The sequence below is a fragment of the Agelaius phoeniceus genome, chromosome 25 (genome assembly GCF_051311805.1).
Source record: "Agelaius phoeniceus isolate bAgePho1 chromosome 25, bAgePho1.hap1, whole genome shotgun sequence".
In the NCBI taxonomy this organism is placed as follows: Eukaryota; Metazoa; Chordata; class Aves; order Passeriformes; family Icteridae; genus Agelaius; species Agelaius phoeniceus.
Genome location: NC_135289.1, coordinates 4,758,408 through 4,770,601, shown reverse-complemented (window position 1 = coordinate 4,770,601; position 12,194 = coordinate 4,758,408). Strand labels below are relative to the sequence as shown.

At 47.4% G+C, this 12,194-nt stretch overlaps 1 protein-coding gene across 3 annotated transcripts in view; it reads left to right on the top strand.

Moving 5' to 3' along the window:
* Window positions 1–11,236, top strand: part of KCTD20 (potassium channel tetramerization domain containing 20) — a 35,766-nt gene extending 24,530 nt beyond the window's left edge. For all 3 annotated transcript variants that reach the window (XM_054648787.2, XM_054648792.2, XM_054648788.2), the window contains exons 2-8: window positions 1,745–1,941; window positions 2,589–2,868; window positions 3,911–4,013; window positions 4,496–4,616; window positions 5,550–5,747; window positions 6,202–6,312; window positions 8,063–11,236. In XM_054648787.2, coding sequence (XP_054504762.2) covers window positions 1,745–1,941; window positions 2,589–2,868; window positions 3,911–4,013; window positions 4,496–4,616; window positions 5,550–5,747; window positions 6,202–6,312; window positions 8,063–8,355 — 1,303 coding nt within the window. In that variant the 3' untranslated portion in view covers window positions 8,356–11,236. The remainder of the gene's footprint in view (window positions 1–1,744; window positions 1,942–2,588; window positions 2,869–3,910; window positions 4,014–4,495; window positions 4,617–5,549; window positions 5,748–6,201; window positions 6,313–8,062) is intronic.
* Window positions 11,237–12,194: the final 958 nt, after the last annotated feature.

The following is a 12,194-nucleotide window of genomic DNA, read 5'->3' as shown; positions in this document are numbered from 1 at the left end:
AGCTGCCTGAGCTCCAGGCATTGTTGGGCTCTCTGTGCAGGGCCAGGAGCTGGACTGGATGATCCCTGTGGGTCCCTTCCAGCCCAGGATATTCCAGGATTCTCCCTGGAGGATGCTTGGTCACACAGTTCAGTTTTAGGTGGCCCTGCAAGCAGCAGGGAGGTGGACTCTCATACTGATGTTCTCTCCTAACTCAGGATACTCCAGGAGTCTATTCCCAGGTACAAGGCAGCATTCACAGGGGTTTCTTCACAGGCAGCCAGGACAGGAAAGCAGCCTGGAGGGTGTGGGGACAGGGAGTTCTCCCACACTGGGTGAGAGCAGAGGGCAGGGCAGTGCTCTGGGTGCTGTTCAGGTTGCTGGGACTGAGGTGACCCTTGGGGGCTCCTTGTGTCACTGTGCTGCCAGCCAGAGCCTTGAATAAAAGAAATGGTTTTGTTGTTGCCAAAAATCTTCCTTTGGATGACCATCACATGATGTGCAAGCAGCAGATTTTCTAAAAATATACAGATATAATAATGCTGGCAACTTAGAATTAGGTTTACAGAACAAAAGGAACGAATTGTTACTCCTTTTTAAAATTCTCATTAGGAATAAAATGCTTAATTCAGACTGCCAGTAACAATGGGCTTGAAACCCACCACTGAACTGCTCATTAAGGCCTTCACCCTCAGCAGGTGCTGGCCAGAAATCTCAGCAACTCTGACTTGGCATTTTGCTGTTTTATTAGTGCTGTGTTTTATCTGCTTTGTCTCTGCCAGGCATCAGAGATGGCACCCACAGGCCCTGCAGTCATCATTCAGCCAAGGGAAAGACACAGGACAATTGTTCTGCAGGGGGGAAATTGGAAAAATTCATTAATGAGAAAATTGGTGGTTTATGTTTGAGAGAGGGAAAGGAAAACACTTGAAGCCAAGAAAGGAGAGCTGGTTCTTGTCCAGAGCAAAGCAAATGCCAGAGAGAGTGAGGGAAAGAGACAGCAAAGAGATCTGATCTGCTAGGAGATAGAAAGGAGTGAAGTGAGCCTTAAAGATAGGAGGAAGGAATTTTACTAGGAAAAAAAATGAAGCTGTGTCTCTGCATATGCTGGAAGAGCATTCCAGATGTGAGTGGCAGTGGTTAAAGCTTCCTGTGTGGGGCTGCTCCAGCCACGGCTGCTCTGCACCATCCAGGGGTTTGTTGTGGGACTGTAGTGGGTTAAATGCTGGGGGAGCACTGTGTGACAGCACAGCATAAATCAGGAAGAAAGAACCAAAACCAAGCAATGATTGGGAGCAGGGAATCTCCTGGTCAAACCTCAGAGTGGTTAAGAGGCAATGCCTGAGCTGGTAACTGGGAAAATGTTACATTTTAGGCTGTAACCATGGTATAGAGCTCATTTGGCCAGGACTGAGAGTCAAGAATATAAACATTTTTACAGGAGGAGTTGCCAGGAAGGTATTTGCAGGAACACACATGTGATCTAAATACATTAGTGGCTTTAGACTAAGCTTTAAAAAAGTGAAGGTCTATAAATTAATTAAATAGATTTAATAGACCCCTGATTACTTTAAAATCTTTTTTCCCCTCTTTCCACATGAGAGTAGGGGCATAACTACCACCATAAGCCTCTGAAACACAGTTCAATACCTGAAGAAATGCCTTTTGAGCCTGAGGGACCTCGTTTGTGGTACCAGCTACAGAGATTTGAACTTCCTTGCTTGGGAGCTTCTTCCAGAACTAACAACCTGGATTCTCTCTCCAGCTCTTCTCTTAGGAAACGCCACCAACTCCTCGCAGCACGGAGGCCCAGCATGAATGGGAACTGTGCTGGGGGCACAGACTGGTTGAGAAATCTGGACTCCAGTTGTCCTGTGGAAAACAGAACTCCAGCAGCCCATGAGTCAGAAGAAAGTTCTGTGGTGTTAGGAGGTCACAGCCCTGCAGTTCCCAGGACTGAGGGTAAGCATAATGCTCTCAACATTGTAATCTTTGAGGGAGATTTTTGTTTGGGCTTTAAGGGGTGTAATGGTGTTGAAAATGTTCCAGTATCCCAGGGCAGTTTGCACTGGGCAGTATGTGCCCTGCCTGTGCCAGGCTGCTCCAAAGGTCAGGAGTTCAGAGCAGAGTTCAGCACCTTGGCAAGAGCTTCCCCAGGGCTGTCCTGGCCAGGCTGGAGCTGGCCCTGAGCAGGTTCACTGCAGGCATCTGGGCAGTCCTGTGTGCCCACCACAGACTGGCACTGGGCACTGCTGCCCTACAGCACTCTGCTGAGCTGTGTGCTGCTGCTCAGCTTCCTGTGGGAGTCCTGCCAGCAGGCTGGCTCTGTGTTTCTGGCCTTGTTTGATTCCTGTGCTCCTGCCCTTTTCAGCTGAATCCATCTTGCTTTAACAGGGAACATTAAGCACCATGGCTCACCAAAACATCCAGCTGCTGGTGCAGTTCAATAACAGCCAAGTTTTATGTCATATAACATCACCCTGACAGTTATGGCATCCTTAATTATTGCATGACTCAGTTTTCTCATTTCAGTAGCAAGTGTTACTATGAAAATTATGTTTTTCAATAAATTCTCTCCTCCCCTTGCAATGTTTGTTTGTGTCCCTCAGGTTTGGATTCTGAATGCCGACACAACACTTGCCCAGTAAATCCCCAGATCTGTAGCATGCTGTCTGCTCCTGAAGAACCTCACAGCTGCCATATCCCAGATGGAAATAAGAGACAGCTGGAATATTTTAATACCCAGGAACGCCATGGATGCTGTGCATTGTCTTCAAGCAGCAATTCCCAGACAGTAGCTCCAGAGAAAGTGACCCTGGTGGTGGATGGCACCCGCTTTGCAGTGAACCCCCAGATCTTCACTGCTCACCCTGACACCATGCTGGGAAGGTGGGTCACTTCTGTTACCTTCAAGGTACATCAGGACAGTCTAAAATATTTTTTAATTGAATAAACATGTAATGTTTGTTTTGTGATCTCGTCTGTACACACGGTGACCTCAGTCACAATTTGGCTGTGAGTGAGGCCCAGAAGACCTGACCAGATGGAGAGTTGGTGGTTCTCTAGATAAGTCTCCATGTCCATCAAAACATGCACACTTTTAGCCAAAGGTGATCTCCTTTTCCTTCTCCCCAAGTGTTTGCCTGGTCTGTCAGCTGTACATCTGTCCCCAACTGATAACCTTCCTCCTGAATGGGGAATGTGATAATGCTCCATCCCTTCCTGCTGGCACCTCTTGATACTCTCTCAAAAGAGAAGTTACTCAGCTCCTTCTGAGAAGTTGGAGCCTGTTGCTGCACCAAGAAATCCTCATGTGCTGTATTGCCAGGGGTGCTGTATTGCCATCACTTCCACCTCTCTGCCCAAAGGGTTCTGGTGGGTCACTGACCCTTGCATGGATCACTGTGTAAAACAAGGCATCTAAAGTCATGTGGAGTTATCTGGTGTAGCTCAGTGCAAGGGCTTTATGGCCAGGGGATTTTCTGCCCCAGGACTGAATGATCTGTTCCTTTGGCTTGTTCCTTAGAGTGCAGTAGCCAGAGTAACAGAGGCCTCCCTGAGCCAAGTCTTGTCCTTGTTTACTAAGGAAGAGATTGCAGTGGAGGTTTAAGTTACTGTATCTCTGTGTCACTGCTGGGCTTCATCACAGGATCATGGAATGGCCTCAGCTGCAAGGGACCTTGAAGCTCAGTTCATTTCACCCTGCCATGGGCAGGGACAGCTTCCACTAGCCCAGGTTACTCCAAGCCCCATCCAGCCTGGCCTTGGACACTTCCAGGGCTGGGGCAGCCGCAGCTTCTCTGGGCAGCCTCTGCCAGGCCCTCCTTGCCCACACAGGAAAGAATTTTCTAACCCCAGTGCACCTGTTTGTCTCTGGAATAAATGCATTTCCATGTCCTTGTGCACTCACACACTTCTTCACCTCTTTCAGGATGTTTGGGCCAGGCAGAGAATACAATTTCACCCGGCCGAACGAGAAGGGCGAGTACGAGATCGCAGAAGGGATCAGCTCAGCCGTGTTCCGCACCGTGCTGGTAAGGGCAGCTCTGCAGGGGGGGAGAAAAGAAACAGATGCCATAATCTGTTTGTCACACAGCTCAGCCATCTCCAGGCACTCCCTGGGACATTCTGGTTTTAGGTTTTGCATTGTGATTTCTAAAGAAAAAATGTAACTTTGGTATAAGTCTGCATTTCAGATATTTGCTTGTGTTGCCTTTTACCTTTTCTATGTCCTGCTGTTGTAATTCCTGAGCTGTATCCTGACCTTGTGGTTGTATATAAATACATATTGCATATGAGATGTTATGAAACCCTGTGCCATGGAAAGGTTTTAACTGGAGCTCATAATTTATCAGACCCTAGAGGATCTGCAAAAAGATCGGACAAGCAGGGCTGTTTTATAAATCATTTCAGTATCTCTCCAATATTAGTAAACAAAATAAAGAACTAATTAGGAATTATCATAGTCCAAGATGTTCATAGTTTTTCTCTCCAAAAACTGTCCTTTTATTCACAGGATTATTACAAAACCGGAATCATTAACTGCCCTGATGGGATTTCCATCCCAGACCTTCGAGACACATGTGATTACCTCTGCATAAACTTTGATTTCAACACAATCAAATGTCAAGATTTAAGTAAGTACAAAGAGAAATCAGCTCTTAGGAGATCATCTGCAGGGCATTGAGCACTCTGATCCTGATTCAGTGTAGTTCTTAATCTTGAGCTTTAGTTTAAGCGTGAACACATGGATTTCACTGGGGCTCAAGTTGCATTTAAACAGCTTCCTTTTGGCTGCTTCAATCCAAAGTGACCAAATCCTTCAGGACACAGGCACTTTGCTCCAAAAGCAAATTTTAACATTTTAGTCTCTTTTTCTAACAGAGGCTGAGCAGAGCTTGCTGTTACTGCCAACAAAATGAAGGCTAAAAGCAGGATTATAACCCCTATCCAAAATGTACCAAAGAATCATGAATAATTTAAGCTAAAGGCTGATGGGCAGAGCAGGAACCAAGAATACCAAATCTGGAGAGCAGTAGAATTCCTGGTCATGAAGGGATTTGATTTGGAGCAGCTTTTTGGTGGGCATGCTGGCAAAAAGAAGTACTTTTAACACAGGCAGGTCTGTGAAAGGCACTTTACTGAAATGGGGTGTGTGGTATCATAACACAGGCTGTGGGTGGAATTTCCTGCCCTGTTCTCTGGTGAGTGATCACAGAGAAAGCAGCAAAATGTACTTTCAAGGGCAGAGGTTGTTGCTGGAAATTCAAGTTAAGTATCATAATGAATTAATTATTCAGTCTATTACTGTTTCACTGTATTGATTGGAGCTTGGTGGGTTTTTAATGGGAATGGAATGGTTCTGCAGTGCAATTTGCATCCCATTTGAAATGCAGTCTGCACTTCTGACTTTGCCAGTTCTGGATCTGAAGGCTGTTGATGTGTCTGAACATATGTTGAGCATTTTGTCTGAAGAAGAGCTCTGGCTGTGCTCTTGGATGGATCTGGGAAGTGCAGAGCTGAGATATTTTCATGCTGCAGCAAAGCTGCTGCGCTCTGTATCTCCTCAGGTGCTCTGTTACACGAGCTCTCCAACGATGGGGCTCACAAGCAGTTTGACAGCTACCTGGAGGAGCTGATCCTGCCCATCATGGTGGACAGCGCGCGGAAGGGCGAGCGCGAGTGTCACATCGTGGTGCTGACCGATGAGGACACCGTGGACTGGGATGAGGATCATCCACCTCCCATGGGAGAGGAGTATTCACAGAGTAAGGGCTCTGCTCTCTGTTCCACACACACCCAGCCATAAGAAAAGGGCACATTCCCAATCTGGCTTCCTCCGGGAGGAGGTGCTGGCACGTGGAGCCCTGATTTGTGTGCTCTGTATGAGCTGGTGCTGCTGGAGGCAGGATGGCTGGCTGGTTAAAACTGATCCCAGCATTCACTGCACCTTTCCTCCTGTTTCTGCCTCCCCTTAGCCTTTTCCAGGCTCCTTAATGAGGGAATATTCTTTGCTTTACACTCCCATCACCACCCAGTCTATCGAGACTGTGATTTGCATCTCTGCCCTCCCAAAAGGAAGTGCAATTAATCCCAGTGAGGAAAACAGACACCTGCAATAATCCTTGGAATCCACACCTGGCTTTTGGCACAGCAGGGCATGCCAGAAGCAGGGAGGAGGTTCCTCTTTGTTGATTCTAATCACCCCTTTTATTTCTCAAGTCCTTTACAGTTCCAAGCTGTACAGATTCTTCAAGTACATTGAGAACCGGGATGTGGCAAAAGCCGTGTTGAAGGAACGGGGCCTGAAGAACATTCGCATTGGCATTGAAGGTAACGTGCTGCTTCAGAAGGTGAAATGCACATTCAGGTCACTCCACAGTCAGCAAAGCCTGATTTCTTCTGAAATCCAGGCATTTCTTTGTTTACTCTGTGTTTTACATTTATTTTTACAAAGCCAGTTAAAACTCAGCATGTTTTTCCTTTACCTCTGCCGTGTTTCACTGAATTTGGCCAGGGGGCTTAAAAGTTAAAGGGAAGTGAAAGGTACATAACATGTAGGAGAAAGACTTGTCTCCTTAGGAATGAGTAAACAGGAAACAGGAGTCAAATGTTTCCACCTGCTGATCCAAGCTTTCCCTTAGGGAGCTTAGAGAATGCTGGGCTCTGTCCTGGGAGACTTATTTTTGTAGTAGCTGTGTTTGCTCACGGGATGGCTGGTGCTGTGCAGCACCTGCAGGCTGACTACACACAGTGCTGTGTGTGATTCTCTTGTCAGAGAATCATGGAATTGTTTAGGTTGGAAAAACCCTCTAAGATGATTGAATCCAACCATCAACCCAGCACTGCTAAGCCCACCACATCCCCAAGGGCCACATCCACATGTCTTTTAAATCCCTCCATGCAGGGTGACTCCACCACTGCCCTGGACAACCTTCACCAGGCTGGACCTGGTGAAGACATTTTCCATAATGCCCAATTTAAGCCCTTCCAGCACAGCTTGAGGCCATTTCCTCTCATCCTGTCCCTGTCCCTGGGAGCAGAGCCTGACCCCCCCCCAGCTGTCCCCTCCTGTCACGGAGTTGTGCAGAGCCACAAGGTCCCCCCTGAGCCTCCTTTGCTCCAGGCTGAGCCCCTTTCCCAGCTCCCTCAGCCAGTCTGGGTGCTCCAGACCCTTTCCCAGCTCCATTTCCTTCTCTGGACACACTCCAGCCCCTCAATGTCTGTCGTCTTGTGAGGGGCCCAAAACTGAATGCAGTACTCAAGGTGGCTCAGCAGTGCCCAGTACAGGGGGACAGTCACTGCCCTGGGCCTGCTGGACAGACCATGGCTGCTACAGCCCAGGTGCCCATGGCCTTGTTGCCCACCTGGGCTCCTGTTCTGCCTTGACTCCTCATTTTCTCCCCACATAACCTCAGGATATCTTCATAGTCCTCTTGATTTATGTGGCCCTTTTTCCTTCTCATCCTCACTGGCTCATCTTTTGGCACATGGCTCCTCAAACTTTAAGTTTTCCTTCTTGGAGGATGCCCAGCCTTACAGGACTCTTTTTCAGGGGAAAAGAGAACAGTCTTTTGCAAGCCAGTAATGCTAAATGTGGAATGTGAGCATTTGTCTGGAATCTGAGCATTTGTCTGCTCAGTTGTGCGTGTGTCCCACCCTGACCCCACAGTCACTCCTAGAGTAGAGGAAATGTATTGTACTTGAATATCTGTATGGAGGCTTTGCCCCAGGAGGTCTTGGTTGTCCTTGATGGGCTGCAGCTGCAATGTCTTTAATTGGGCTGCAGCTGTGACCAATGAAGATAACTGGGATAAAAGGGGGCGGGTTAGCCAGTCAGGGAGAGCCTTGGAGGAGCCCTGAACTGAGAGAGAACAGCATGCAGAAGAAAGAGTTTGTGCTGTGAAGGTCTGCAGCCATAAGAGCACAACAAGGAGGTATAGACTTTAGAAATCTGACAACAACAATAAGAGACTCTAGAAATAGAACAACACCACACTCCTACCTGGATGTTCTGGAATCCTGTTGTCCCTTTGTGAATCTGAGAGGTGCAGTGGAACTGAGTGGCTGTCTGTGTTTCCAGGGTACCCCACATGCAAGGAGAAGGTGAAGAGGAGGCCTGGAGGCCGCTCTGAGGTGATCTACAACTATGTGCAGCGGCCCTTCATCCAGATGTCCTGGGAGAAGGAGGAGGGCAAGAGCCGCCACGTGGATTTCCAGTGCGTTCGCAGCAAATCCCTGACAAACCTGGTCACGGTGGGGGACGATGTCTCAGAGGACCACGAGGTGATCATGCATCACCCCCCACAAGTGGATGAATTGGACAGGCTGAACGCCCCCTTCTCCCAAATGGTTGTTAATGATCTACCGGATTAGTGTGGCTCAGGGTGGAGAATCCTGCTGGAGGTGGGGAACTCTCACCACTTTCATCCCAGGTGATGGGACACAGACTCCTGCCAGGTGCTTTGTCCTCGTTCATGCTCTTACTACGTTGTCATATTTCAAGCATGTTAATAAAGAGCCACACTCCATAGTCTTAATTGTGCAATCAAAAGCAACATCTGCTCAGACAAAAAGAAATGACCTGTTGTTTCTACTACAAAGGCTTCTGGATTGTGGGTGCTGAATATTTTATCTAAACTTCTGCAAGAAGAGCACAAGTATGGAAATATCTTGTGGGACATGAGAGAGGAAATTCTGGGCCTGTCAAGACAAAGCTTTCCTTTGCCATTAGGCACAGCTTTGTTTTTGTGAGTTACAGAGGAGTGAACATCAAAGCAGGACAGATGATATTCTATATCAACCAGCAGAAATGTAGCACAGTGTGACAGCAAAGCCTGAGCATGGAGGAATCTGTTTGCACTGCCACCTGGCTTTGGATCCAGCGTGGTGTACTGCTGCCCTAGGAAGGAGGAACCAGTTCCATAGGAAGCATATTCACAGGAATTCCCCATCTGTACTTCTCTGTGAGATGGAATCATTGTTTTTAGGGATGTTTTCTGTTCAGTTCAGTAAAATGAGTAGATCATGCTGAAGGAAAACCCAAAAAAGACTGTAGCTGATATTTTACCAATAAAATAAATCTGTTAATAGCCACATAGATGTAAGAAGCTTTCTAGAGGTGACTGTGCATACTGAAGACTTTGCATTGTCTTTCCATCCCCCTAAGACAAACAAAGCCAGTGGAGGAGCTCCCAGTTTACTACCTGAGTAAAATCCTTGTTCTCATCAACCTTAGTCAGAATTGCTGTAGACTCTCCAAGGAGCTGCTGCAGCAGCTTTAAAAAGCCAGCTTTTCTTCCCAATTTGGAACTGACTGGGCCATTTTTCTGTCAGGCAGGTAAGAAATACCAATAGTAAACCAGCCCTAAGAAGAGAAAAATGGACATACCTGGGAACAAGTCCTTTGCTGCTCTGAGTGTATTATCCTGATCTATGTCAGCTCTGGGAATTGGGGTTCAGGGCCAGCAAAGCTGTGACTGTAAGAACAGGCACACTCCAGGCTGGTTTAACTCAGGTGCATTGGAGCCTCACTGGTCCTGCTCCTGCAGCACTGAGTTCCCTGTGGGAGTTCCATGTAGGAATTCCATGTAGGAATTCCCTGTGGGAGCTGGTTTAACCCCTGATGAGCACACAGTGAGTTCTGCACTGCCCCAGCTGAGCTGAGGGCACCCAGAGCTGGGCTGCCTCCCAAAGCCATCCCTTCTGAGGCTGTGTAAAGGCTCTGTGTACCCAAACCAGAGTTTTAGAACATGGTGCTGGTGCAAAGAAAAGCTGAAACCATTCAAGAAGGAGAGGGACAGAGCTCCTCACAAAGCTGGGCAGGTCAGTGCTGCTCTGGCAAAGGTGTTGAAACCTGCATTTCATGAGTGTTATCTGGTCAGACTTGGCAAAACTGAGGTGTAGGTATCAGTCTGGCCCTAGAAAGTTTAATCCTTTTTTGCCAGGCTGCAACATCAAGCAAATTTGTATTGTTCTCCTTCTGCCTGCCAAGTGCATGGTGAATTGAGCAGTGAAATTTGCTGCTGGTTGCTGCCAAGGTGTTTGTGGTTTTCAGTGCAAGTAACATAACAAGATCAAGCAGAAATTTTTAGTTGCAAGTAACAAATCTCTGCCAAGGCACATTATAATTTCCATTAGTATGGATACAAGTTCCATTCTCTCAGTGTTTCCATTCTTAGTGCAGCAAATAGATTTCTTCTAAAAAGAAGTGCCTATGGGAAGATTTCAGGACCTCCTAAGAGTCCCAGGTGTTCAGATGCCTAAATTTCCCTTGACTACTTTTGAAAACTCCTCCCTGTGTGTCATTGGGTGGGTAGAGAGAATGTCCTCTGGTGCCTGCACAGGGCTGGGGGATGTGCAGACACTCCAGTATTGCTCCAGATGAGTTGTTATTGATGTGGTAGAGAAAAGAAGACACATGGACCATGAACCTCCACCAGGGGCCAGAGCAGCCCCAGTCCTTGCCTTGTGATGAGCTGTTCCTCAGGACAACAGAAGCAGTGCTGGAACTTGTCCCTAGGCCCTGAGTGCCCAGCAGTGATGGCCCCCAGGCTCTGTGATTGTTTGTGTGGATTTATTTCCTCAGCAGTGTCAGGTGTAGGTAAATGAGTGTTGGTATTGCCCAGCTGAGCTGGAATTGGAGGTTCCACACATTCCTGCTCTAAGGACTGGAGTGTGGGTGTTGTTCAGAGCTCCTCCTCAGGGCTCTGTCAAGGCACCAGGTGCTGAGGATTGTAGCTCAGCAGCACCTTTTGGGATCTGACACTGAAGGACCATATCCAGCCAAACCAAATCCCAATCCCACCCAGTGTGTCCCTGAGGGCAGGGGCAGCTCGGCCTCTGGAAGGATTCAGGCATTGATTAAACTGCACCAGGCCCTCCTGGGAGTTCCAGACTGTCAGTGCCTGTAGGAGTTCATGGTTCCCTGTGCAATCAGCTGCACCTTCAGCATGGGATGGATGCACGTTATCCAGCTCCCATGGTTTCCATGCAGTTTTTACCACTTACCCACTGTGGTTTATTGGCTTTCCTAAGTAATTATTCATTCTGGATTTTAAATTTTGTTAGTAGAGTGATTCCATTGGAACACTGAATCAAATTTTAAAAGTGTTTGCTTTTCCTCCTCGCACAGTCACCTACTTCAAGTACAAGGTCAACTTTTGTCTTACTCTGGATGTACTGAAGTGCTCCTGTGCTGTCTATGAATCCCAGATGTATGGTTTCTTTTCTGTATTAAAATATAAATTATATGTGACTTGTTTGGCTCCTTTAAAAATTGTTTTCAATGTGGAGTAGAACAGGCAGGGCATAGAGAGCTACAAGGTTTTGTTTCTTTGCTTCATTAAATAAGTGGGGGTGGTGATTCCAAAGTCTTAGGAGTAGTTTGGCATCAGAGCCTGGTTTGCAGGGAGGTGTTCCCACCATTTGTGCTGAGAGGACCCCTGAGTTTACTTCATCCCTACACCTCATTGCAATGATGTTCTAAAGGCAGCACAGACAACACTCCCTGACCCACAAACTGCAGCATCTCTAACAAACCCCAGTGGTTTTGTTCAGTGCTGTGAAAAGTGTTCTTCACTTTTACCTGCTTCAGAAGAAAACAGCTTTGGAGCAGTCTGGATTTGATTTCCATCTTCAGCCTTGGATGTACTTCAGGCTTCTCCTGATGAAGGTTGGGAAGGCACTGAGTAAACCCCATAGATTTAGGAAAAGCACCATGGAGAATATGAACAATAGGAATGCTGAAACAGCAAAAGAAAATTCCTGTTTTTCTGTCCTCCACCCCTTAACCTACCTCTGTAACCCTATAAGGCAATGTCATGTTAACCCCTTACCCATTGGTCAAGCTTGGATCCTTTCCAACCCTATAAAAGAAGCATACTGTACCCCATTAGGGGAGAAAGAAGAAGAGCAGAGACCCTTCACGGACCTCCCCAAACAAAGCCATCTCTGTGGAACAGCCTGCGCCTTCTCCTTCTCCTCTCTCTCCGTCTGCTGCAGCCTCCAGCCCAGGGCACCACTACCTAGCAAGCAGAGCTGAAATCCTGAGAGCTTGCAATCACTACAGAGCTGATAATCACCATGCTTGCTAGATGGCAGCCCCATGGCCTTGGCATGAGCAAGTGAGCTTCGGGCACCCGGTCCCTACCCAGGGACTGAGCTCCTGAGCCCTAGTGCTCTGCTTTATGATAAGGCCAAATAAGAGGCTTTAT